The sequence below is a fragment of the Lissotriton vulgaris genome, chromosome 2_1 (genome assembly GCF_964263255.1).
Source record: "Lissotriton vulgaris chromosome 2_1, aLisVul1.2, whole genome shotgun sequence".
In the NCBI taxonomy this organism is placed as follows: Eukaryota; Metazoa; Chordata; class Amphibia; order Caudata; family Salamandridae; genus Lissotriton; species Lissotriton vulgaris.
The window spans coordinates 2,103,111,472-2,103,138,050 of NC_141687.1; the positions used below are offsets into that span (position 1 = coordinate 2,103,111,472).

A 26,579-nucleotide genomic window follows, 5' to 3' on the forward strand; every position below is an offset into this window, starting at 1 on the left:
CTTGCACAACTGCTCCGCCCCCCCTCGACAGGCGGCTTACATCACAGACATAGTAGACACTCAGGGCTCCCGACATCACTCCACTACTGCTGTATGCAGCACCTTTTTGTCATACCACCAAACTCTTTACACGTCGACCCTTACAGGCGAACAGCGCAACTCTGGTTCCTACTTAAATGAGATTGCCATGGTGTATCTTGAGAAGTATATGCAGGAATTTCTTGCTTCTCCAATCACCCCAGACTCTATAGTGGAAGCCATTGATTCCTTGAAGAGCTCTTCGGCGCCGGGACTAGATGGTTTTTCCGCTGACTTTTACAAGGAGTATAATGAGGAACTGGTGCCAAGACTGGTCGAGGTCTATGCGGAGGCCCTAGAGACCGAGATGCTGACTCCAACGCTTAGAGAGGCGGTAATTGTGCTTCTCCAAAAACCAGGACGCGACCCTTCTTCTTGTGGCTCCTACAGGCCACTGTCCCTATTGAATCTGGACTATAAGATTCTTGCCAAGGTTCTTGCGATGCGCTTATCGCTCTTCCATTATTTCCCCGGCGCAGTCTGGATTTGTCCCTCATAGATCCACCTCTTTCAATTTGAGGACGTTGTTCTCTGTGATACACAGGATGGATCCATCTCTTCCTGCTGCAGCTGTGTTTCTTGACGCAGGAAAAGCGTTTGACACTCTGGAGTGGCCCTTTTTTTTGTCGATCATGAGGCGAATGGGGATGCCTGAGATGTTTGTGGCTACTGTTGAGTTATTATATACCGCACCTACTGCATGAATACGTCTGAACGGCACCATCATGGACAGTTTTTCTCTATCGAGAGGCACCCGACAAGGCTGCCCATTATCATCGCTGCTGTTCATCCTAGCGATGGACCCTTTGGTGCGGCATTTTCAGGAGAAACATTTGCACAGAGGGCTTCAGTCTCGTACTGGTCCTCTCCTCGTCTCGCTTTATGCAGACGACACGATCCTGTATGTCCATATGCCACAGACAAATCTAGAGTCACTGTTGTTGGAGATCGCCCCTTTTGGACAATATTCAGGCCTCCGCATAAATTGGCACAAATCGGTCATTTTCCCGCTCACTCCCTCCACCTCAGAATGGACTTGCGCCTTTCCTTTGGAACGGAATACGGACTCTGTTAAATATTTGGGGATTCATGTTCACCTCGACACTGTCAATTGTCCGCTTAAATTATGGGCGCGCTCTTGATTTTTTAGAAGATCACATGGAGCGATGGCTTCGCCTCCCTCTATCTATGGCGGGCCGGATCGCCATAATAAAGATGATCGTGCTTCCACGGTTTTTGTACTTATTCAACAATATACCGATACCCCTTACCAAGATTTTTTTCACGCAACTTCGAACATTGTTGTTGAAGTTGGTATGGGGCGGCAGGAACCCTCTGGTGTCATGGCACCCCTTGACGCTCCCTTATGAGCGTGGCGGATTCGGCGTGCCCGATTTTTACCTGTATTATTTAGTCGCACAGGCCTCATATGCCTATTACTGGTTCCATCCAGATGCCAGAATTATACATTTAAAACCAGAGGCGGACCTTGTGCTGCCAGTACCTCTTAGGACACTCCTCCCCAAAGGCTTTCCCCGGGACCCGCTAGACATACAAACTGTGTCCACCACGTGCTGGGCTTGGGATAAATTACGCAGATTGCTACACATTGACACACTCTACTCTCCCGCCCTTCCTCTGCCCAATTCCTACTGGCTTCCCATCACCAACGAAAAAGTGGTGTAGCGCACACTATCCAAATTCCATTAGACACTATTGGGGATCTTTTCCCGGAGGGACATGTTTGCTCCGTAACGGAAGATCAGCGCTTTACTGACCGTACCTTCATGGACTCTTTCACACTGACCAGACTTAGATCCATGCTCCGAACAGGATTCAGCACATTCCCACTCCCCCCTGAGGAAGCTGCGATACTCACATTCATGATACAGAGTCAGACGGGATCACATGTAGTCTCTAAACTATATAAGTTATGTCTTGCCGCTCTTCCTTCGCAGGATACAGCAGTACGCGCTGCATGGGAAAGGAATCTGGGTAACCCAATTACCGACGACCAGTGGGCAGCGTGCTGTGCGGTCACTAGGCACGTGTCTTTGAATAGTAGGCATAAACGTATACATTTTAAATTCCTGAGACGTATGTATTACACCCCTGTTCTAGCTCACAAGATAGACCCAAATAGACCACATGGTTGTCCTAAGTGCCGGGTGCCGCAGGCTGATTTTGCCCATCTATCCTGGACATGTCCGCGATTACATGTCTATTGGCTTCAGGTGCACCGAATGTTGGGGGATATGTTGGATCTGGAGTTGATGCCCACTCCTGAGGTGGCTCTGCTTGGCTATGTTGTCAATTTCCCACGTCCTACACGCAAGCTGGCTGCCATTGGCTTGCTACTGGCAAAGAGAGAGGTCGCATTGCTATGGGGAGCCAGGCGGGCTCCCAGTGCGCAGGCTTGGCTCCGCAGCATGTCGCACTGCAATGTGAACAGTGTGGAATACTCCGAACAGATCCCTGTAGCCTCCCGGCCGCTTGACATTTGGGGGCCATACCGCACATACATCGAGAAACTCACGCAAGAACAGCAGGTAAAGGTGATTAACTCCATAGTACAAGAAGGGGTGGGCTAGAATGTTATACTGGTTGCACTGTGACGAAATACTCCATTGACATGATGCTGGTTACTTGTCTACTGCATGCATTGACACAGTGATTGTAGGCATCGGGACGGATGGCTGTTCTTGAGGTTATCTGTGATGTGTTTGGTATTTATGAGGCCGCTGGTCCTTGCAGGCCCCGAACTCAATGCGTCCTGGCTTGACACAAACCGTGAAATTGCTTACACCGCCTGGGTGATGGTATTGTGATTCTGCATTTGATGTACCGGCAGAAAGGCTCTCTTATACTCTCCCCTGCTTGCACGCTTACTTGTGGGTTTTATGTATTTGGTATTCTTTATTTTTATGTATATCGGTTCAGACACTCTAATACGTTACAGTGAAATTTTTCTTGATTTGTTTTTAAGGGGGGGAAAATTTTGAAACTTAAAAGATGCAGCATTGTATTTAATACCACTCCATGCGAATTATTGTGATATAATGCACTTAATTTTGTGACAAAACATTTGTATATGTGCTACATATGTTACTGAGTGGAGAACCTATTTGCGAATAAAGAAATAAAAATTTTTTTTTAAAAAAAGGTAGTACATCTCGTCTAAGTCACCTGATGCATGAAAAAGACAATAAGAACAAACTCCACTAAAACCAAACATACAAAAACAATAAAAAAAAACCCACACATAATCCGCTCAATATAAAAGCAAGCAATAGCCTGAATTTCAAAAACACACAAAGTAGAAAACCCACAGATCCCCTCCCTGCTCCCCTCCCTGCACCCCTGCATGTAGCGTACGCTTATCCCCAACTAGCAGTGTGCCTGTCGCCCCCAACCTAATCTACAGATAACTAAAAGGTAGAAAACAGAGGAGGACCTTCTAGCAGGTCCGCCATCCCCTTCCCCTCCTCCTGACATATCATAGCCACCCTGCACTTTTCGAAACTAAAATAACCCAGCTAGGCTCTATTAGGCAGAGAATACGAATATATGCCCCCTTCACACCTACAACTACGTACTACTTAGAATTGCCCCATTACGGTCCCGCATTTACGAAGTCATTGTTCATCGGCCTCCGCCAGATCTTGCGACCAGGAGCCCGGCATTTGGACATTATCCAACCAATCCGCTGCCACTTCAGGGTTGTCGATGAACCAGGCTTTTCCATTGAGCTCTACACAAAGGCGGGCCGGAAACATCATGGGGTACTTTATACCCTTGTCTCTCAGTTTCTTTTTGATCGCCAAGAATCCCTGCCACTGCTTTTGCACCGTTTGGGTGAAGTCTGGGAAGAACAGCAGGGTCGCGTTCTCAACTACCAATGGGGCCGTAGTCTTAGCCGTCTGAAGGATCACATCTATATCCCCCTTGCAGGGTCTTTAATCACAGTTCTGATTTCGTGGATGCCTATAGCACCTCCTAAATCTTTTTGGGCTGCAGCGTTAACGGACCGTAGCAGGGTTCCCTCTAGGCAGTCATGTATTCGGTTCTCTAGTACGACCGGCGCGCACTCATAAAGGGACTCATAGTAGCATAGGAAGCATGCGTTTATTGTTGTAGGCGAGTAAGTTATGGTGCCATCCCCAGTCTGCAATTTAGTTATGGGGGATCCCCTAGTCTCTGTTTGAATGAGCCAAGCTAGTAGTCTACTTGACTTCCCACCCTCAATGTGTTGTTGCTTTCGGTATTCCTTATGGTCCAGAGTCCCCAATCTGTCAAGCGTCTTGTTATAGGTGCTCTTGGCCTGGTAGAGTTGTGTGTGTGTAAATGCCGAAGGCCCCAGTCCAGTCTCAAGCGCATGGATCTCAGTGTCCCATAGCTGGAGTTCGTTCACAAGTTCCGGTCTGACCTCCACTGGCTATCTTTGCAAGCGGGCCGGAGAGTTTACAAAGAAAACTGTTGTTGCTCCTTGTTAGGGCATAGATACTGCCCACCGTGATCTCCCAGCCGTCCCTTAATCAACACATACCTGCCATCGGGATCAATTAAGGTGAGCAGTGCGTCAAAGGGGACTCCCGGGCACACCCGCACTAGGGCCCCTCTGGAAAAGGCAGAATATGATGTGGCATATAGCTGGCCCCTCCGCCAACACCTGAGGCACTGTCCTTTCTCGTGTGTCAGGTAGGTTTCCTGAAGCATGACCACCTGTGGCCCCCTGCGCCTAATATAGCGGAGTATATTGTAGCGTTTTGCTGGTGAGCCCATGCCCCTAACGTTCCATGTGAGGAACTTCAACCCTCTAGGACCTATACTTGTATCTGCCATGTGAGCCTAGTATCCTGTGTTGCCTGCCATAATTTATTACCATTATGCCTTGTTGCTTGAGTGCTCACGTAAACTTGAAAAATCCCAACCTCCCAACCCAAGAGCAGCAGCGCAACCGCTAACCGTTCAAACTTATGAACCAAACAGTAATGTAGTCAGAACGCCACCTTCAAACCACTAGGTGAAGCCTTCTGGTGGCGGTGGGTGTAGGAGTCAGTTAGAAGAGTGTGAGCACCTCATCCCGGTCCCATCACATGCTTGTACCCATAGGTGACAGATCTTGGTCCCAAAGACATGGCCATAGCCTGCGGCGCCTCCCGCTGCCGGGTCCAACGATAGTTCCGCTCCCGCCACGTGCAGCTCCGGAGTTGTAGGATATGTAAATTAGTGGTCAGTTATGGCTCATTCCCGGTTTTACTGTTCTGCAGCTATTGACAGTATTTTGCCACAGTTGTCTTTTAGTTCTTATGCTGTACTGCCTTTAGTAGAATTTCATTTATCGTGTCAATCCCACAGTATATGGGTTCTTCATTATGGGCCCACAGTTCCTAGAGATTAAAACGTATGTTCTAATGGGCTACCCTAGACGATAAGCAGGTAAGCCTCGGTGGGGAGGTATTGCAAGAACAATTAGGATGGCAATGGCGAGCAGGTGTTACAGCCAAGTACACACTGCTCTACTTACACCAGTTGAGTTCTTGCAACCTTGATGTCAGATTTGCAACATTCCATGTGCAAATAAGTTCACACTCTATGCTTTACTGGAATAGACAACGAGGTAGCAATGGGGACATGGACACAACCTGCATTAAGGAAATCGGAGTCACACATCTACAGCATCAAGGCCAGAGAAACTGCTGGTCATGCTCTTGATAAGATCCGTTTCAAATTGCCTTATTTATTTAGCTTTTTTTTTTACAGTGTTGGTATCTTCTTTCACTAATAGCACATTGTTTTGACTGCAACAAGTAAACAAGGGTTATTATCCAGAGTTCTTCCTTAGATAGCAGAATAAATAAGTTTCTTATCAGTAGCAGGCACTTTTACTTCATTCTCAAAATTGCACTGTTCCAGTGTTATGGTCAAAGAAGGAAGGACCTTTGGTCAAAGGCTTGTCTCAGGGACCGAGCTCAGCGTCATTTCACATCTACTGGATAGATCATGGACAATATTAGATCTTGCGCATTTTAGAAAGCCAGAGTCTTTTATTAAAGGACAGGTGGGGGGTTAGACTAATCCTCATTGTACGATTTTTTTAAACCCGAAGTGGTGCAATTTGAACTCTTAAATAGGTTCATTAGATAATTCCACCTTCATCACTATCATATACGACCCACTTGAAGTAATCTTCTACAGTGGGGGAGTTAGGCCTGAGTAAAACTGAAGGTCCCTTAGGTGAGAATTTAGCCAACAGATAGTTTTCATTTTATGGAATAAAATATCTTCTATGAGAGCTGGAGCAATGGGAAATATGTTGTCCACAAATAGTTTCCTAACAACTGCCAGTTTTCCTAGGTATGATACTTTTTCAATGAACTTTTCAATCTTTGGTGGTATTTATTTGGGGAAGAACTTGATTGGGTGCTAAGTGAGTAACAGGTATCGAATGTGAATCTTTCCACACTTTTAATCTGAATCTAGCCAGCTAGAAGAGGCTTATCTGTTTCTCCCTTCAATGGAAAACCTTAGGTATTTGATAGTATTGCGAGGCAGAAGTGTTCGGTGATCTATGGGACATTTCAAATGCAGTAATTCAACAACTATCAGGATTAAAATGCAAAAAAAAGTTAACCAAATTTCACAACACATCTTAAAATAGTTTTTAGACTTTGTGGAATTTGCCTGTTTTTATTATTAGTTGGCCCTAAATATACTGCACCCATTCATTTATTCGGATCGCAAAGTGGTAAAGTTTGAATGGATCCAGAAAACAGAGTAGCTTTACAAGCAATAGAACATGCTAAATTTAGAGGAATATAGAGACAGTTTATCAGGGAATTTTTGGAGAGGTATTGTGTAAAACTTTGAAAATAACACTTTTTATTAGTTCTACAACTCAATACTTTGCAATCAGGCGCAGTATAGAAAGTGGTCTATTTTCAAATTCTAGGGCCGCTCCTGGTGACTGACATTTTCCCCAACTTCTTGAGGTTAATTGCAGCATGTACAGGGGTTTTAAGAAAGAGATAGGGCTGTTGGGATGATATCATCAGAGAAGGAAGTGGAGAGTACTAGAGAGAGAGAGTGGATGGATGGAAGGAAAGAAATATCGAGCAAGCATAGAAAAGTGGTGGATTGGTTCGAGCATTTTTGCCAGCAGTGCTTTTGGTTCCTAAATCTGGTCCTGTTCCCAAAGTGTTTATTTCTCGAAATACATTGAAGTAAGGACATTGTTTGTGTAGTGACTAGTGTAAAGGTTATGGGTATAGGGCAAAGAGATTGAGGTTATGGGTGTAGGTGTAAAGTATACCATAGGTGTAAAGTATAGCATTAAGGACTAGGGTTAAAAATAAAGGGCAGAAAACGGGGCTTTGGGATATAAGGTCCAGAGAAGAGTGGCATGGAGATCCATATTAAGTGTTAGGGATTATTAGAAGAGGAATTTGAGGAATTGGGTAAGGAACTTAAGGGTTGAGGTTAAGTGCAGTTAAGATGCTGAGGGGTGGGGTTAAGGTTATTAAGGTTTGGGGTTGGGGTTTAAGGGTTAGCACTTTAGGGTATATGTGAGTTGGAGTGTAGGATGTAGAAGTTCAGGTTTAGGGTTAAGATTTAGGAATAAAAACTGGAAATAAAGTTTCGTATTTTAGGCATAGCATTAGAATTTGATGTATAAGGTTGAGGGCATGTAGTATAGTTTAAGTGCATAGGGTTAAGGGGATATATTTAAGAGTACAGGGGTTTGGTTGCAGGGTAATGGTTAAGATAAATCGGTTAATGATAAATACTTAAGAGTGTGTGGTTTAGAGTTAAGTAGTTGGAGTACAGAGTAAATCCACTACGATTGCATCTGTTTAGTGTCACCGTTGGAAATGCGTTTAAGGTGTGCCATCCTTGGAGGTGCTCGGGAACGAGGCCGCATACCCTTCCAATCGTTCTGTATCTTTGTGTTTTTGGACTATACTTGCATGAAGCAAAAACAGAGAAAGTTCTTCGATGCTGTGCAGCAAAAACTGAAAGCGCTGGATCTCGCTTACATGCTCCTGTTTTAGCTCACCGGATAGCAATCCACAACTCCCACACAATCTTTGTCGGCACCCGAGAGGATGCCTGGGAATGGGGGCGGCAGAGAGGGCTATTCGTCACTTCAATGGGGTGCCCAAACCGACGTACGACAACAAAGGTCTACCAAGTGACAAGATGCAGACAGGGACAAACTCCCAAAAAGGTGACATTCCCGGAGGTGATGTAGCTGACACCACGGCTCACTAAACTCCTCAAGAGCTGTGGACACTGACGACCCATGTCAGGGACAGACTTTGGCAAGAAACTCGGTGATTCACACAACCTCCAACGTGAAGACACCTCCATAATCCGTAGAAAATTAACTAATTACACCCCCTTCTTGAATTGATGAACAGGTGTATCCTTCTTGATTTGAAGTTTAAAGCAAGTAGTACCGCATTCTATGAGTCATGTAGAGGCAGGACCCATGCAGCCCCTTTTGTCATTATTTATTCTTTGGCAATGTTGTTAGTCTAGCGGTGCGGTAGATGCTTCTTGGGCAGAAGTATGAGGGGGGTGGTTAGGGGCAATTGGGGCTCTCTAATGTTCTCTTGTACAGACATGTTGGTTCATGTTGCTGTTTATACATCCAACGCACAGCAACACAGCATCACAACACATACAAAGTGAGCTAGTCCCATTAGCATCACTTATGCCAAGTGGGCACCCCCATAGGGGCCAGATGGGTGCATCTCTCGAATTGATGTACATATAATGCGCAAGCATCTCCCATGATGGTGGCAACAATAGTGACATGGAATGCCATTGGCCTGAACTACTGCTTGCAATATGGCGCCATTTTCAGGTTTGGAAGACGCCATTCCCCAGTGGTCCTGTTCCTCCAAGAAACATCTCCTAGGCACGTTCTGCCCCTATCTGGACCACTTTGGTTATGATACGGTTTTCCACTCCAGCCACAGCAGGGGATCACACAGCACTGCTGTTCTCCTTCAAGAAAGCATTCCCTTTATTTTTATTTAAAAGTTTTATATAGCTCTGGCTAGCCCCAGAGGTATCATAGCGCTTTACATGATCACACAAGTGGTATAAAAAGCATAATTAAGTAAAAAATAACAATATTACAAATCAAGGAGGAATGAAGCAAGAGATGAAACCGTATAATACTGGTAATATAGGTAAGTTTGATTACAGTAAGAAAGGTTCTATATTACAGGGACATATATGGGATAGTGAGATGAGATCAGGAGTCAGGCACAGGATTAGGAACCCCAGTAGTAGTTAAGGAGGTGGGTTTTGAGGTCTATTTTGAAGCTGGGTTACAGCGAAGGTTTTTCGAGAGAGAGAGAGTTCCAGATAGTAGGGGCATTTCCAGAGAAGGAGCGAGATTGTGTTGCTTTCTTTTTATGCAGAGGAGGGATTAGGAGGAGGGTGTTAGAGCTTCTCAGAGGACAAGTGGTACCAGTGATAAGGAGTTTCTTGATAGGTACTGCGGAGTGTTTCGGTGGAGAGGTTTATGAGTAATGCAGGCTGTTTTGTAAGTTGATCTCCCTTCAATAGGGAGTCATTTAAGCGATTTGACAGCTGGTGAGATATGGTCAAAGCGTTTGGAGTCTGTGATGAGCATGGCTGCAAGGTTGAGAACAGCTTTAATAGGAGCAAGGTGGACCTTGGCGATTCCGTTGAGGATGGCGTTGCCATAGTCAATGCGTGAGAGAACCAGTGATTGATCTGTAAGTTTAAAATCATCAATGGGTAAGAATGGTTTGATTTTCTTGAGGTGACAGAGTGAAGAGGGCTCCTTTGGCAGATTTTTTGATGTGAACGTTTAGGGTGAAGGCGTTGTCGATAGTAATGCCAAGCGATTTGTCAGAGTTGGACTGTGTGAGTGGGCAGTTGAGTGCATTAAGGTCTGAGATCCACGATTGAATGGGTAGACGGTTCTTTTTAGGGGCGAAGAGGATGATTTCAGTATTATTTGGGTTTAGTTTGAGAATTTGACTGGAACCAGGATTGAATCTTTTGAAGGGAGTTGTTATGGTGTAAGATGTCAGCGTGAGTTTTAATCTTGTAATAGATTTGGGTGTCATCAGTGTATAAGTGGTAGTTGATGCCTGCTTGTTTCAGAATGAGAGTGAGAGGATCCATAAAGAGGTTAAAGAGGGAAGGGGAGAGGATAGAACTTTGGGGGACTCCAAGGGAGACAGGAGAGGGGTTTGAGAGACAATTTTGAATTTTTATTTGCTGAGTTCGGTTTTGAAGGTATGAGGTGAACCATTTGAGGGCTGTGTCGTTAAGACCGAAACGGGTCATAAGAACATTGAGTAAGGCTGAATGGTTGACTGTATCGAATGCTGCGGAGAGACCCAGGAGGATAAGAAGGGAGGACTCTCCATTATCAAGTGATTGATGGATGTCATCAATGACATTGAGCATTGCTGTTTCGGTGCTGCAGCCTCTCCTGAAACCAGACTGAAGGGGGTCGAGTAGGTTAAAGTTTTCGATGTGCTTGTCAAGTTGTAGTAGGACACATTTTTCAAGGACCTTTGAGAGAAGGGGGAGGTTGGTGATAGGCCGGAGATTGTGAAGGTCATTTGGGTCAGCGTTTGGATTTTTAATTATGGGCGAGATTTGACCCAGTTGTAGGGAGCTGGGGACACAGCCAGTGGAGAGAGAGGTGTTGATAATTTTTGTCCAGAATGAGGCGATGAGGTTTTTAAAGGAGGGGACAAGGTTGGAGGGTACAGGGTCTTGTGTGGGAGGATGGTTTAAGATGCCAATTTTGAGGACTTCTAACTCTGTGACAGGGAGGAAGTTGAGCAAGTATGGGAATGGGTTATATGATTATACAACACTATCAATTACCACGCATGGCTTTACCACACAAATTTTACTTCGCAAGTGGCTTTACCACGCAGCATTTTAGAACGCAGGATTATACCACGCATAAAACTGTTACGAAACATCCAATGTCCCTTAAGCACGTATTTCATTAAAATGTACATAATGATAGTGATAGGCTAAAAAAATATGTCTTTATTAGTGAGAGCGTTTGTCTTTTGACACTTTCACTGACTCTCTAAAAACGTGTCCCCAAGCAAGATGGCTGTATATTTTGACAAAGAAGGTCACTTGTTATTTACAAATAAACATTTTAAAATACACATTTAGTCACCATTTGTAATCGTTTTTAAGGCTGAATGTAACACCTATTTTACTTAAAATTATCAGTGTCACTAAATTAACATATAAAAAGGGCCATCCACCATTTTATTATCAGTGGTTCGCTGCCATCTAGAGAGTTCACACTGTTGTGTACAACTGGAGAAAGCAAACTATTTTAGACCGTCACTGCCATCTACTGTCCAAAGTAAGTACACGTTTTAACACACAATCTAGACCTATATCTATACTACTATTATAAAGAGAGAGCTGAAACCTTTGAGGCGTGTAAGCTCAAGAAGTACAGCACCCATCACAACACCCAATACAGCATTGTAAAGGTCAGGGTAAGCAGATGGACATAGTCTATACACCAGCAAAACATACTTTAGAAGGGCAAAGTACGTTGTTTCACAAAGTAGTCCCTTGGAAGTAGCACCAGCTCGGAGGTGGGCGTGTGCGTTCTGCGAGGGTGGGCGTGTGGGTGGGCGTGTGCGTTCAGCATTCACCATTGTAAAGTCTGAGACACCTGCAGCAGGAGAATAGCGTTGTATCACCGTGAGAAAAGCGTTCGGGCAAGTCGGGAGGTGTGTTCTGCGAGGGTGGGCGTGTGCGTTAAGCATTCAGCATTGTAATCCATAGAGACGCCTGCAGCCTGAGAACAACGTCCTATCACAGTGAGATTAGCGTTCGTGCACGTCGTGAGGTGTGCGTGCCGTTCACCGTTGTTGTGGCCTGTGCATTCCGAGACGCCTGCTGCATTGTAAAGCGGGGGGGGGGTCATGTTCGGGAAGGTTTGCCGTCAGACGAGGCCGCCGTGTGTGGCGTATCTGTGCACCACGCCGTCTTTGGGGAGTGCGTGAAGCGACCAGGGGCATTTGCACACTGTCGCTTTCGGAGAGGACAAACACACGCTCAGCCTTTGTAGAAGCCAGGACGGTAAATTTTTCTTTCATACCCGGACAACGTCGGGACGGGCTGCTAGTCATTAATATAAAGGCATAGTAAATCAAGTGATTGTTTTAACAAAATGGATTTTAATTTATTCTTTACAGAACCTATCTGTGGAGAGTGACAAGTTCATCAAACAGTAAAAATATCGCAGAAGTAAGGAAAATATTTATTAGCTTTTTTTTTAATTGCTTTTATTATCAAAATGTCACACATTATAAGCATTGTGTATCAAACAGTTTTTACACACCTTATGTATGTGTTGGATGATATATATCTGCATTTAACCCAGAAGTAAAAGTAACCAATTATAATATCATTAAGTTAGTCAGTAGTGGGCAAGTAGCAAAAATAAAGTAATTAGTCAATATTTTGAGTGGAAATGCATGTGTTTTTAAAGGTCAGATTCCTTGAAATATTTTCTCTGAGAACAAGTATAATAGTGCATGGTTGTTGAATTTTTGCTGTATCGGAATTGAGAAGTATTTCTTTTAATTTTTTTAAAAAAATAAGGTGTGAACTAATTTTCCGCAGGGAAGATGTTTAGCCATTTTCTAGTGACAAGATTTTTCGTTCTTAGTCCGACAGGTACTTAGCTCAGGGAAGATGTTAGTCAGTGTCTGTGGGCCAGATTTTTTTATTCTTACTCTGCCGGGCACTTACCTCAGGGAAGGTTTTGGTCAGAGTCTGGGTGCCAGATTTACCATTCTTACTCCGCCGTGTACTTACCTCAGGGTAGATGTTGGTCCGTGTTTTGGGGCCAGATTAACTAGTCTTAGTACGCTGGGTAATTACCTCAGGGAAGGTGTTGGTCTGTGTCTGGGAGACAGATTTACTGTTCTTACTCCGCTGGTTACTACCCACCGGGAAGGTGTTGGTCAGTGTCTAGGGGCCAAATTTACTATTCTTACTCCGCCGGGTACTTACCTCAGGGTAGGTGTTGGTCAGTGGCTTGGGGCCAGAGTAACTAGTCTTAGTACGCCGGGTACTTACCTCAGTAAAGGTGTTGGTCAACATTTAGTAACTTTTCCAAGTAAATTACAACAAAGAAATGTAATATATCTAAATTAAAATTATAAAATATGCTTTGTATATTTTTTTCTTACTAGATATCTCAGAGAACCATTACCGTCAATCAATAAACTGGTAAAAGGAAGATCTTAAAATATCAGTTGCATTAAAGAAAAAAACACAGAATCTTCAGGTACAAATGAAACAACCTTTTCATTTGCCTTATCTATTTTTAAAACTTATACTGGTGCAACAATCTAACTCTGTTTTCTGAGAGCACGTTTTCCTATTCTTACTATGCTGAAAACTTACCCCAAGGAGGGTGTTGGCCAGTGACAGGGGACAAGTTTTACTATTCGTACTCCGCTGGGTACTTTCAATAAGGAAGGTGTTGGTGAGTGTCTGTGGGCCAGATTAACTAGTCTTAGTCCACCAGGTACTTACCTCAGGGAAGGTGTTGGTCAATGTATAGTAACGTTTCTAATTAAGTTATAACAAAGAAATGTAATATTTCTAAATGATTAAATATGCTATATCTTTGATTTTTAAATCAGATATCCCCATTACCGCCAATCTATAAACCGGTAAAAGGAATATCCGCTTAAAACATCAGTTGCATGAAAGAACCAAACGACCAATCTTCAGGTACAAATGTAATAACCGTTTAATTTGCCTTATCTATTTTTTAAACTTTAACTGGTGCAACAATCTAACTCTGTTTTCTGGGAGCACGTTTTTCTATTTTTACACTGCTGAAAACTTACATCAGGGAGGGTGTTGGGCACTGTCTGGGGGCAAATTTTACTAATCTTTACTCCGCAGGGTACTTAAATTAAGGAAGGTGTTGGTCAGAGTCTGGGAGTCAGATTAACTTTTTTTACTCTACTGGTTACAAACCTAAGGGAAGGCGTTGTTCAGTGTCTTGGGGCCAGATTAAATTGGTCTTAGTACGCCGGGAACTTACCTCAGGATAGATGTTGGTCAGTGTCTGTGGGCCAGATTAACTATTCTTATTCCGCCGGGTACTTACCTCAGTTAAGGTGTTTGTCAGTGTCTGGGAGACAGATTTACTAATCTTACTCCGCTGGGTACTTACCCCAGGGAAGTTGTTGGTCAGTGTCTGTGGGTCAGATTTAATATTCTTATTCCGCTGGGTAATTACCCCAATGTGTTGGTCAGTGTCTGGGAGCCAGATTTACTATTCTTACTCCGCCGGGTACTTACCTCAAGGAAGTTGTTGGGCAACATATAATAACTTTACAAAGAAAGTTACAACAAATAAATGTAATATATCTAAATAATAATTATAAAATATGCTATGTCTTTGTTTGTCTAACCAGATATCTCTTAGAAAACCATTAATGTCAAACCATAAACTGGTAAAAGGAAGAACAGCTTAAAACATCTGTTGCACGAAAAAACAAAACATCCAATCTTCAGGTACAAATGAAACAACCTTTTAATTTACCTTATCTTTTTAATTAAACCTCTAATAGAACAACCATCTTACTCCGTTCTTTCAAAATTAAAGATTTCTAAAGTAATATTAAAAAAATTATCAGACAGTTAAACAAGCTTCAAAAGTAAATTTTTAAATTAGCAGTTTAACCAAAAATGTTATGTTAACTATTCTAATCCTATTATTGAAACATGTCATTGCAGCTACGTCTACAACATACACCTGGAATACCAATCGGACTTGAAAAGAGAATACAAAGTAAAGCAACACATACAACAATACTTTTGCAAACAAAACTTCACCACAGAAGAACAAAGAAATGCAAACCTCAAGTATAATGGAAAACATTTCACTTAACCTGAAAAACAAATCGTTAATTAACTTTTTTTTAAATCAGATATTAAAACTGTCAATAGTGTAGCACGGTTGTATGTTGTTATAACGCATTTCGTTGCAACGCATGCCTTTTCCATGCATGCTTTACAATGGAATGCTTTATCAACGCATAACCTTTACCACGAATATTCATTTCCCACGCATACCTTTACAACGTTTTTTGTTGTAAATGCATGATTGGTAAGGGAATACTCTTGGTAAAGGTCACACCCCTTACGTGACTCCCCATCCCCAATCCTTCTTATATTTACCTCTGCCCTTTACCCTTTTATATATATTTTTTTATAATACTAAAATTCCCTTTACCTCTTTACGTCGTCTCCTCTCCAACTTCCGTGGTGACGTCGTAAAGAGGAACCGGAAGTTTCTTTACGTTTCCTCTTAAACGACGCCGATTGTCTGTACTTCTCGACAGGCCCCCTTTTTTTCCTTACTTTTTTTTATAGCCTTTCCTGGCCTCCCGCACTTCCCTGACATCTCTTGAGTGTCCCACAAGACCTTCCTCAAACGGTAATTAGCCGCTGAACAAGTTGCATCAAATCAGAGTGGGTAGTGTGGGGGTAAATGGTGTGGTTTCAACGCGTGACTTTTGCAACAGTAGTAAATGTTGTTTAACATTCAAATAAAACTTCCCCAGAATCCTCATCTTCTCTTCCTATGCAATTATTTTCTGGTATCATCTTTCGCTTTTGCACCACAAACAGGCCTCTCTGGCACTAGACCCTGTATGGCCTTCCAGTGACGGATTATCAACCAAACTAAAATCCAGATCAATCCCATCATCTGCCACACCTAAAGCCATTGCATTAACCACCTTCCCTCACTCAAAATCACCCTTTCATTACACAGAACCTGCACACTTGGGGCTCACTTTAAAAGAGAAATGCCCCTAAACCCCCTTTATCTTGAACACATCCACTGCTGTACACTACATGTTGAGCACCAGCAAGGTATATGCCAGACAATGTTATAATCCACCAAAGCTTCATAGTTAGTTCTGCTTCTATTGCATTAAGTCTACAGCTTATTTAGCAACCAACACCCTAATCAACTCCTCCATGACCCACTTATACCCACGAATCCTTACAGAATAGAAGGATCTGTTTCTGTTCTCTCCAAACCCTTGCCCTACACACCGCGGTTCAAGGGAAGTACATCTCGGTTTACAACAATCTGCTGTCACCCATATTTGCAAACCACACACCACCCAAAATGCACACTTCATTATTGTATCAGAAACACTTTTGAAGAACGTAAGCCACTGGCAAACAAAACAGTCTTTTATGAAAAATAAAAGCATGGCATATTTTCATCCTAGACAGTGGTTGGCAGCATTCTGAATAATAACTGCAGAACTTCTTATTGATATAGCTTATATTATATTCAGTATTAAAATGATTTGTCAAAAACATCTTAGTAAGAAATGAAACATACAGTAAATAATGTGCAATATTTTTAAAAGACGATTTCTAGGCACTGAATACACCCATTTGATATCCAATACATGGAGAAATTTACATTTTTGTCTATTCATTTTTTTATTTGGTTAATACTGCACCTGGCTCCTAAGATGTCCTTCTTCGCAAGACCATTTGCTGCAATTACCTTAACTCTTAACATTTTTGAACCGTCCTGCAACAAAAACAGGAAATCGTTAACATTAAAAATAGTATTCCAAAATCACAACCTATAAGTCTTTCAAATACAGACCACTTTGTGATTACAAATTCTGATAAAGCATTAGCAATTTTGGGAATGCAACAAAACCCAATAGATCTTGTCTTTAAAAGGCAAACGCAGATCTATTTGGTTAGCTAAAGCTGTTTTGTACGGGTAATTCCAAGCCGGATGCATAGGAGTGCATGCTTTCCAATGCGTGAGCACAATGCAGTGGTTATTTTGGAATGGAAAGAAAAAAAACAATCCAAGATAACTACCAATGGGGCACATGCATTACAACACATGTAGGTATGCATTGTGATGTACCAACTGCAAATTTGGCTTATTTCACTGTGCCACTATGGTTGACAACCACTGAGAAATGTTAAAATAAAAAAATAAAAATAAAGAAGCCCTTGAGTGTGCAAAACGTTACTCCGGTAATGCATTATCTGGTAGAGACTATCTGGGCGCAGATTTCTTACCTTCGAATTTTCCCCATCAGGCTGAATCCAGACATTTTTGACCAGTACCCTTGTGCACCGGTAGGTGGCGTTGTTCAGCTCAGTGTTGGCATCATCCGTGTCAGTAATGACATGCGTAGTGCCTTTATAGGCACTACACCAGTGTGATGATATTCGTTTCTTTTTGCAACTTTCCATTCCAGGAGCAGGGAGACACAAGGAACACGGACGACTGGTGCGAATTTTTACGGCCCTTAGAAGGGTGACCCTCACATTAATCAGTTCTCAGAGCGGGGGGATCCATAAGGAATCTGCGGCTAGAAAGAGTCTCTGCCAGATAAGGAACCAAAGGTAAGTGCAAGAAATTGTGTTGTTGGTTTAGTGGGAGTGAGCACTGGTCAATTAGCAAGCACAATCCTTGGTAGGGTGAAGCACAAACCAACCCCAAATTAACATGTGCTCAACCCTCTGGTTCACTCGCACAGAGCAATCAGGCTTAACTTAGAGGCAATGTGTAAAGTATTTGTGCAACGCTTCAAACAGTAGTAAATGAAAACACCACACAAAAGGAATCCCACACCAAGTAAGAAAAACATAACTTTTTAAAATAAATAAAACAAGACCAAAATGCCAAAAATCAACTCATTATTATATGCAATATGACAGATTTTAGTGAAAATAGCACCAAACAGCACAAAGCATCAACTATGGATACCTAGTTGCCTCCGACTGGGACAAAGTTACAAATTCAGGCAGATCACAATGGAGTGCGGGCCAGCTAAAAGGACGAAGATGCGTTATGCAACCGAATCGATGTGTTGGTTCCGAGATGCGGCAAGGCTACGATGCGAGGGCCTGCGTCGTTGTCGACGATCCAGTCGACAGAGCTTGCGATGAGAGGTTCAGCGTCTATGATGTGGCGCAAAGTCAGGGTGATGCATTGGATCCGAGGAGCTGCGATGTGGAATCTGGTGTCATCGTTGAGGAATACGAGGGCCTGTGCTGAGAATGCGTTGTAAAGTAGCAGTTCGATGAGGCTGCAAAGGCGATGCAGGTCTTTACGAAGGGGTCTATCCACAGTGGAGCGGGGATGGAGCTGTTCTGCTCCGTGCAGATGGAGCGGTTCTACTGGATCCACGGAGGCTGGCAAAGCATCTTCAGCCCACTTCCAAGGGTCCACAACCGGGGTGGCACTCGTTGGAAGGGTAGAACCACAAACGGCAGAGTCCAGGTGCAAGGTTGTTGGAAGCCTGATGTGTCTCTGAGGCTTTAGATACGGAGAGTAGCTGAGTAGCCCTTGCAGTCACTCTGGATTCTGGGTTCAAGAGATGCAGGTCCAGTCTTCACCCAGGCAGGAGGTAGCATATCAGCACGGCATGGCAGCAGTCCTTCAGAGCAGCAGTCCTACAGAGCAACATGCCAGCAGAGTGGTAGTCCTTTCAGCAGCACACCAACCCTTCATCAGGGCAGAGTATCCACAGGTACGGAAGTGTACTTAAGTGGTGGTGCCTGAGGTCCAGTATTTATATCTTCAGTTTTGTCTTAAGTGAGGAGAAACTTTTAGAGACAGGCATTTGAAGTGCTCAGGTGTCCAGTCTTCCTGACCCTGGCTCTAGACTAACTTCATGGGGTTCTGCAGCCCTTTGTGTGGAGGCAGGACACAGCTTACTCAAGGGTCGGTGGGGCTGGGTCAAGATCCTTCCTCCCACACTGCCAGTGATGGCTCATCCAGACACGCCTTAGCTTCATATTGTGTTAAGCTGTCTAGGAGGATTATGTAAAGCCTAACTATCAACTACACCCAGTCATGTGACCCAGTGACAGGATGTAGACACCAAATGGCTAAGGCAGGAAATTGTAATTTAAATAGGACTTCACCATAAGACAGGATTGATCATAATGATTCCAAAGATACCAAACAAACACTGATCGGTTACCTACTCTCCTTTGGAAATTACACTTATAAATGGTAATAAACTAACTCCAATCTTATCCTATTCAAAAGGCAAGCCTTGCAGTAGTGAATTCTTGTTTTGTTGGGTTTTTCACAACCAAGACATATAAACCTCAAATATACAAATATTTAAAGATACTGCACCCAGCCCTCTCTGCTATCCAGGGCGCAGGGGTGACTTATATGTATTATAAAGGAAGGTTTGGGTCTGGTTAAAGTTAATTATGCCATGTTGACATGACAGTTTAAAACTGCACACACAGGCTACAATGGCAGGCCTGAGACATGTTTAAAGTGCTACTTGAGTGGGTAGCACAACCAGTTCTGCAGACCCACTAGTAGCATTTAATTTACATGCCCAGGCCACCGGTAGTGCCACTTTACTAGAGACTCACCGGTAAATTAAATATGTCAATTGGGTAAAAGCCAATCTGCCATGTTTTAAGCAGAGAGCACAAGCACTTAAATACTGGTTAGCAGTGCTAAAATGCACTGAGTCCAAAACCCAGATAAAACGAAGTCAGCTAACAGTCGGGGGGTATACCACACCAAGGATGCCAGATCTAACTGTAAGAAACTTAATAATCAGATAGACTTCTAGCCACAGATTCCTTACCTTATAATAGATACCAAATCAATACCTTCTTGGAGGGGGGTCTGCGAGCACATTAGACAAATAACAAGGACCGAACAGGCAAAATGCCCATAACAATGTACCCGACTGTTCATACAGTAGTGTTTGGTGAATGTACATAGTCACACCAACGTTGCTGCCTGACAGATGTCCAGAACAGAGACTCTGAAAGTAAAAGCAGTGGTCGCAGCCTTGGCTCTAGTAGAGTGAGCTTGCAAACCCTCAAGGGATTGCTAACATAACATAAAAAGAGTTGATCGTTAACCCAGAATTCTTTAGTTCCATCAATGAGGAACAACAATACTCTATTCTGGGTCCAGATGGGGAAGTCTCTCCTCTTCCTTAGAAGGATAAGGTGGAGCAAAGAAAGAAGGCATGTTGATGGTTTGTACTATAGTGTGTCAAAAAAGAGGCAGGAGTCCTGAGAACAAACTTGCCTAGGTAAAAGCCGATATAAGGATGGTGCACAGAGAATGCCTGCATTTCACTGAACCGCTTGGCCGATATAATGGCCAATAAGAAAGCAGTCTTGAAGGTTAACAAACGTAGTGGACAGTTGTGCAGTGACTCAAAAAGGTATGCACATGAGAAAAAGGAGGACAAGATTTAAGTCCCATTGGGGCATGATAAATTGTCTGAGAGCAAAAGAATGTTGGAGACATTTGAGGGACCTAGTACTACGGTGACAAACAAACCTAGAAGGCTGGACTGCCACTCCAGTTTGGACCCAGCCATATGCAAATCAGTCTTGACCCTGTGCCCCATGGGAACAGTCCAGATCGAACTGCCAGGCCAGGTCCTCCCTGGACCGAAAACAAGCATCCTGGGACCGGTTTCAGGGTATGTCACCCTTCTTCTGCCAGGCTAGTTTGAATCCAGTGGCACAGTGAGCAAGGGACCCACGTCTGAGTATACCCATCCCACTTAGGGTGAAAAGTGTTGCGGCAAACAAATAATGGACGGAATGCTGGCAATGCAAACATTCTCCCCCAGTCAAAAGATCAGGCTTGAATCCATCTTTCTTTTGCCCAACACCGCCACCCCAGTTTGGACCCGGCCATATGCAAATCAGTCTTGACCCTTTGCCAAGACTGATTTGTCCAAGGATGCTTGTTTCCAGTCCAGGGAGGACCTGGTCTGGGAGTTCGGGCTGGACTGTTTCCATTGGGTTCAGGGTCTAGACTGATTTGCATATGGCTGGGTCCAAACTGGAATGCAATGGTGAGCAAATAAACAATGGATTTAGGCCTGATCTCTGTACTGGGGTGAATGTATGACATTGTTCTGCATTCTGTCCATCAATTGTTGTTTTTGTAATGTTCCTGGATGTACAGCAAGCCACAAATCTTTCCCAGCATAAGACGTAGACAGTCTTAGTAAGGGACACCTGGCTTCCAGAATAACATCACAGACTTGAGGAGTAAGGTCGAAAGTGGACAACTGAATCCTCTTCTTTTGCTGCGACAGAGGATCCTCCTGGGGAGGCAGCCTGACCTGAGGACCGATGCTCATACTCAACCGCTCAGGATACCAGACTCTCTGTGCCTAAACCGGAGCCAAAAGAAGAACTTGGACCTGGTTGTTTGTGATCTTCTTGAGAACTCTGGTCAGGAGAGGTATTGGCGGAAAGAAGTACAGGAGCTGAATCTCCACTCAAGACTCTGAGAGAGCCACCTTGGAAACTATGGTGCGCAAACGTGCTGGCACAAACATCTAACCAAGAGACTTTGTTTCACCTCCTGAAATAGACGCCATTCGTGCTCCGCAAGGATGAGTTTGTCTGCCATGGCGGGGGAAAGGAGAGGGGTCTGCTGCTGACCCAATTGTGGTCCACTGAAGGTCTTTTGCAGTGCCCTCCAAGATCTGTAACATGTCAGAGATTCCCCTGATGATCTGCCCACAGGATCTTCAGGTCCCACTGCAGGGTCTTGTGTCACAACGGGTATGTGTCACAAAAAAATGCAGGTAGCTAATCTCACCAAAATCTAGGACAGAGGCTGGAACATTGATACTATGGACTGAATATCCTGGACTTGCCACTTAGTAGGATAGGCGCAAAACTGCCCTTTGTTTCGAACAGCCCCCTAAGAAAGAGCATCTGAGAGGGAGTCAGGTTTGACTTCTGAACGTTTATAGTGAACCCCAGTGAATGCAGGAGGTCTACTGTAAAACCAAAGGAAATGATGGACGGAGCGTTGACAATACAAGCACTCACCCCCAGTCAACTGATCTGGGTTTAATCCATCACCGTTCTTTAGCCCACTCTGCCACCCCAGTTCAGACATGGCCATATGCAAATCAGTCTGACCCTGTGCCTCATGGGAACAGTCCAGCCCGAACTGCCAAGCCATGCCTTCCCGGGACCAGAAACAAGCTACCGAGGCCCGGTTTCTGGCATTTCAGCCGTCTTCAGCCCGGCTTGCTTGAATCCAGTGGCTAAGTGAGCAAGGGACTCACGTCTGAGCATACCCTGCCAACTTATGGCGAACAAAGAAAAACCACTGTAGTCTGGAGTAGGGAGACAACTCCCGGGGGCATGCTTACTTTCAATAGCCAGTTGTTGAGGGAGGGGAAGACTGGAACCACGAACTCCGCCGATGTGTTGCAACCACCGCCATTACCTTGTGAACACCCGATGGCCGCAGATAAGGCCAAAACGGATCACATCAAACTGAAAGTGCTCCTGGCCCAGAGTGAACCACAGTATGCGTACTGCAAGTCCAATGGTCCATTCAGTCTCCAGAATCAAGGGCAGACAGGACTTCAGCTAAAGTGAGAATTCTAAACTTTTTCTTTTTCAGGAAGAGGTTGAGAAAGGGCCGGTCTAGGTAAGAATGTAGTCCTCTATCTTTCTTGGCACCAGAAAGAAACAGGAACAGAAACCACACCAACTTCTGATGCTGGCACCCTCTTGATGGCTCCATTGGCCAAAAGAGCCAACACTTTCTGACGGAGTAAGGAGAGATGGTGCTCAGTCAGTCAGTTGTAACTGGGCAGCATGGGTGGAGGGGTGTTCAGAAAGGGGATGGAGTAGCCCCTTTGTAAAACCCAACAGACTGATGTCACTGACCTCCAGTGGTGCAAGTGATGGCGTATCCTCCCGTCGCCCACACTGTATGCCCATGATGGACGAAGGGCAGGTTTGGAGGCTGTGGCTGCCAGGGGGTATCTAACTGTCCCACATGGTCTTTGGGAACTCCAACCTCAGCCAAGGCTGGGAAAATCGTTGGCCTCGGTGGCTGGGGAGAATGAATACAGTTGGAAACTCCTTCTATAGTCACGGAAGGCAAACTGGGGTGAGCAAGGGGCCATGGATAGGCCCAAGAACATGACCGTAGCTCTGCTATCCTTGAAGTGCTCTAGCACAGAGGCTGCCTTCTCAACAAAAAAGAGAGAGCTACCAAAGGGCATGTCCATGAGCGAAACTAGGATATCCCTATACAGCCAGTGGTTTTCAACCATGCGCGGAGCCTAAGGGCCAGGGACTATGAAATTGCTCTGCCTAGCAATTCTGTCGTATCTAGAACACATCTGATTGTAAAGTTTGCGGCATCTCCGCTATCTGCAGTTGCATGCAACAGTATGGCTCGGCATCCTCCAAAACCATGGGCAGCACTTGCGCAACCGAGTCCTAGGTTGTATGGGTGCATCGGCCCAAGAGGCAGTTGGTGTTCACCAACCACAGTGCTACGCTAGGGAGAGAACATCCTCCTACCAAAGGTATCCAGCCTCTTGCAGTCCCTATCCGGTGGAGTGGTAGGGAACATGCCAGGGTTGGCTAGGGAAGTGAAGGCTTGGACCACCAAGCTCTCTAGGGTAGGGTGCGGGGTGGGGTGGGGAAACTGGGGTTAGCTGGAGCCGGACGATGGCTGCAGGAATATTTCCTGTGCACAGGAGCCCCATTGCAGGGCTTGGACCAGCTCAGAGTAGGACATCGGTAAGGGCTTCATTAAAGGGGAAGAAGTGTTCAGATGAGGCAATTCTCAGCTGAAGCACTTCTGTCAAGACGTCGGTTTTGACTGCCACAGAGTAACTGAAGGTCCAAGACCTCAGCTGCCCTTTGTACCAGCATAGGAAACAAGGCTCCCTCCTTCATAGCCATGGTATTAGGAGAGACTAAACCAGTGTCCGGTGTCAAATCCACTGGCTTCCGTAGTTCCTCATACTAGTTGTCCTCTGTGACGATAGGGAATGCTGGTATCAATAAGGGTCCTCAGACTCATCCCATTAGTTTCCTTTTCTAGGTCTGTCGAATGAAAAAGGCACTGGCTCCACCTTTGAGGGCATGGTCCTGGTCGGTGCCGGAAGCTGCCCGTCTGGCTCAGTGTCCGATTCGGGGATGCGCTGCAGTGAGGCATGAGCAGCACCAGGAGCTTTGGTACTGGTGTGGGCGCAAAGGGTCCCATGGGCCGTGCCCTCTGGATACAAGGGCCCTGACTGACACGGAGGACGAATCCAGAGAGGGTATCCAGTAGGGGCCCCTTCCAAACCCATAAGGCCCAAAGTCAACCAGAGGGGTGGAGATGTCCAAATATGGGGTGCATGGACTCATAGAACCTTTTAGTTGGGCGGGGTAGCTCAGCTTCTTGAAAGTGAGGGAGGCAATGAGCGTACCAGAGAACAAGCTGTTCAGAGGTGCAAGGCGTGAAGTGTCAAAGCTCCAGCGCTTTGTCTGAGGATCTGAACAGGCACAGCTATGTCAAACACCTCTTTGACTTCTTGGATTTATTTTTGCCGTGGGACTTACCAGACGACTTGGATTGAGACAACAACCATCAGGTGCACCTCATCAAGCGGTACAGGGATCTTCTGTGCAACTGGGATCATGAACGTTGCTGTGCTGTCAGGTGGGGAGGAGTTTGAGGGAATGCTCAGGCACTGCCTTCAATGCATGGTGCAGCAGACATCGCTTGTCTTAGAGTCATGGTCTCTCTCCAAGAACCACTGACAAACCAAGTGTTGGTCTGTCACATACATTATCCAGTGACAGGCACCACATAATTTGAAACCAGGAGGTTTCTTTGGGTACATCCTTGTCACACCAGGAAAATACATTCTCAAAAAAGTGTCAACAAAAATTCGATCAAAATAACTGTCCAAAAGTAACTAAGGGGTAGCTCTTCATGAATTAGCACTAACTGGGGAGGAAAGAAAATTATTGCCACTGGGGTGGCTCCTATATAGGCACGGCATGCCATTTTCAGTGCAGAAGATGGTGAGCGACGCCACCTACCAGCACGCAGGGGTACTGCTCGAAAATTCCTGGATCCAGTCTGACTCCTAAGGAAAATTTTAAGGTAAGGAATCTGTGGCTAGAAGTCTCCATCAGCTGGAAGCGCGAGTCTAGCAGCATTTTACAACTGTTGGGCCTTTGAAAAATAATACATTTTAAAAAACGCAGAGAAAACGGGAGTGGGCGGGGAACATCAGGGCAGGACGAGCAGATGAGCACCAGAGTTATAAACAAACTCAACAACCAGTGAAGAGGCACTTTGTATACTAAGCCAGACTGATTGGCTTTGCCACAAGAAGGCCGTGTCTGTGCCTCGGAAAGCCTTCTGCATGATGCATTGGAACTTTGGATATTATTCTGTTATCAGCCTTTACAGTACTTTTGAAGTGGGTGGCATTTTCACTATCTTGGGCTGATCGCCCTTACTTACTTTGGTTTGTTTAACCTTCTCCTTCTGCAGTATCAACTAAACCAAAAGATGCAAGTTTGAAAGGTTTAAACAAGTATAAAAGAACTTGAGGTACACTGACACTCTGACCATCTCTCCTTCTCCCTTACTCGGCCCAGCCGCTTTTTAGCCAACACTCGGCGGCGGTGGGCGCCATCTTTAGTGAGGCGGGGAGAGCGCTCTAGTCGCGCAGTCCTCTTGCCCTCTTTTCTTTTCTACCTATATTATGTGTAGGCCGGCCAGACGGTGCAGCGGGCGCGCCGGACGCGCGCCGAAGCCGCGCCTAAGCCAAGCCCGTCTGCGCCCGTCCGCGACCGGAACGCGCCGGGCGCAGGGCATACTGGCCAAAAATCCACCACCATCAGGTATGATAGCAACGATCTATATGCACTACGCTCTGCAATGGGCGATCATTGTAAGGGCTGCCCCCCCATCGACCCCCTCTCGAGCCCCTTTTCATGTTTACATTGCGAGTGGAAGCCCCTTGCGATAATCGCTGAGGCACATGTATCACCTTCCCCATCAAAGTATAATCCCATTTACTTTAAGGGAGGTCTTATCAATGCCAGGTCACTATCCTGTCACTGCCAAGATATACACGACTTAATATTAGTCCACGATCTAGATGCTCTCTTTATCACTGAAACCTGGCTCAATGATTCATCTAATCCTGATTTGGCAATTGCCCTCCCTTCAGATTTTACCATCTTTAGGCGAGACAGACCTCTTGGGCGAGGAGGCGGTGTAGCACTTGCTATCAAGAAAACCTTCCTCTGCCATACATTTGACCTAGACCACCTTAAAGGAAGTGAGGGCATAGGCTTCTCGATTAAAATCAACGCCTCCACCTCCTTCTCGGGGGGACTGATATATCGCCCTCCTGGCAATGCCACTCCCTTTTTAGAATCCTTAGATGATGTTCTCGGGGCACTCATGCTACATTATCCTAATTTTACTTTATTAGGCGATATGAACATACATCTGGAATCATGTGTCGACTCCTTTACCATCTTACTTTAACACTCGTTAAACATCTTTGGACTATCCCAACTCGTCTCTGCTCCCACTCACCATGCGGGCCATACCCACGATGGCATCTGCTCTAATC

At 44.9% G+C, this 26,579-nt stretch overlaps 1 protein-coding gene across 2 annotated transcripts in view; it reads right to left on the reverse strand.

Moving 5' to 3' along the window:
• NEDD4 (NEDD4 E3 ubiquitin protein ligase) overlaps positions 1-26,579 on the reverse strand; it is a 1,992,497-nt gene that overhangs the window by 1,847,204 nt on the left and 118,714 nt on the right. For both annotated transcript variants that reach the window (XM_086958341.1, XM_086958342.1), the window contains exon 2: positions 16,638-16,711. In XM_086958341.1, the coding sequence (XP_086814467.1) occupies positions 16,638-16,711 (74 nt within the window). The remainder of the gene's footprint in view (positions 1-16,637; positions 16,712-26,579) is intronic.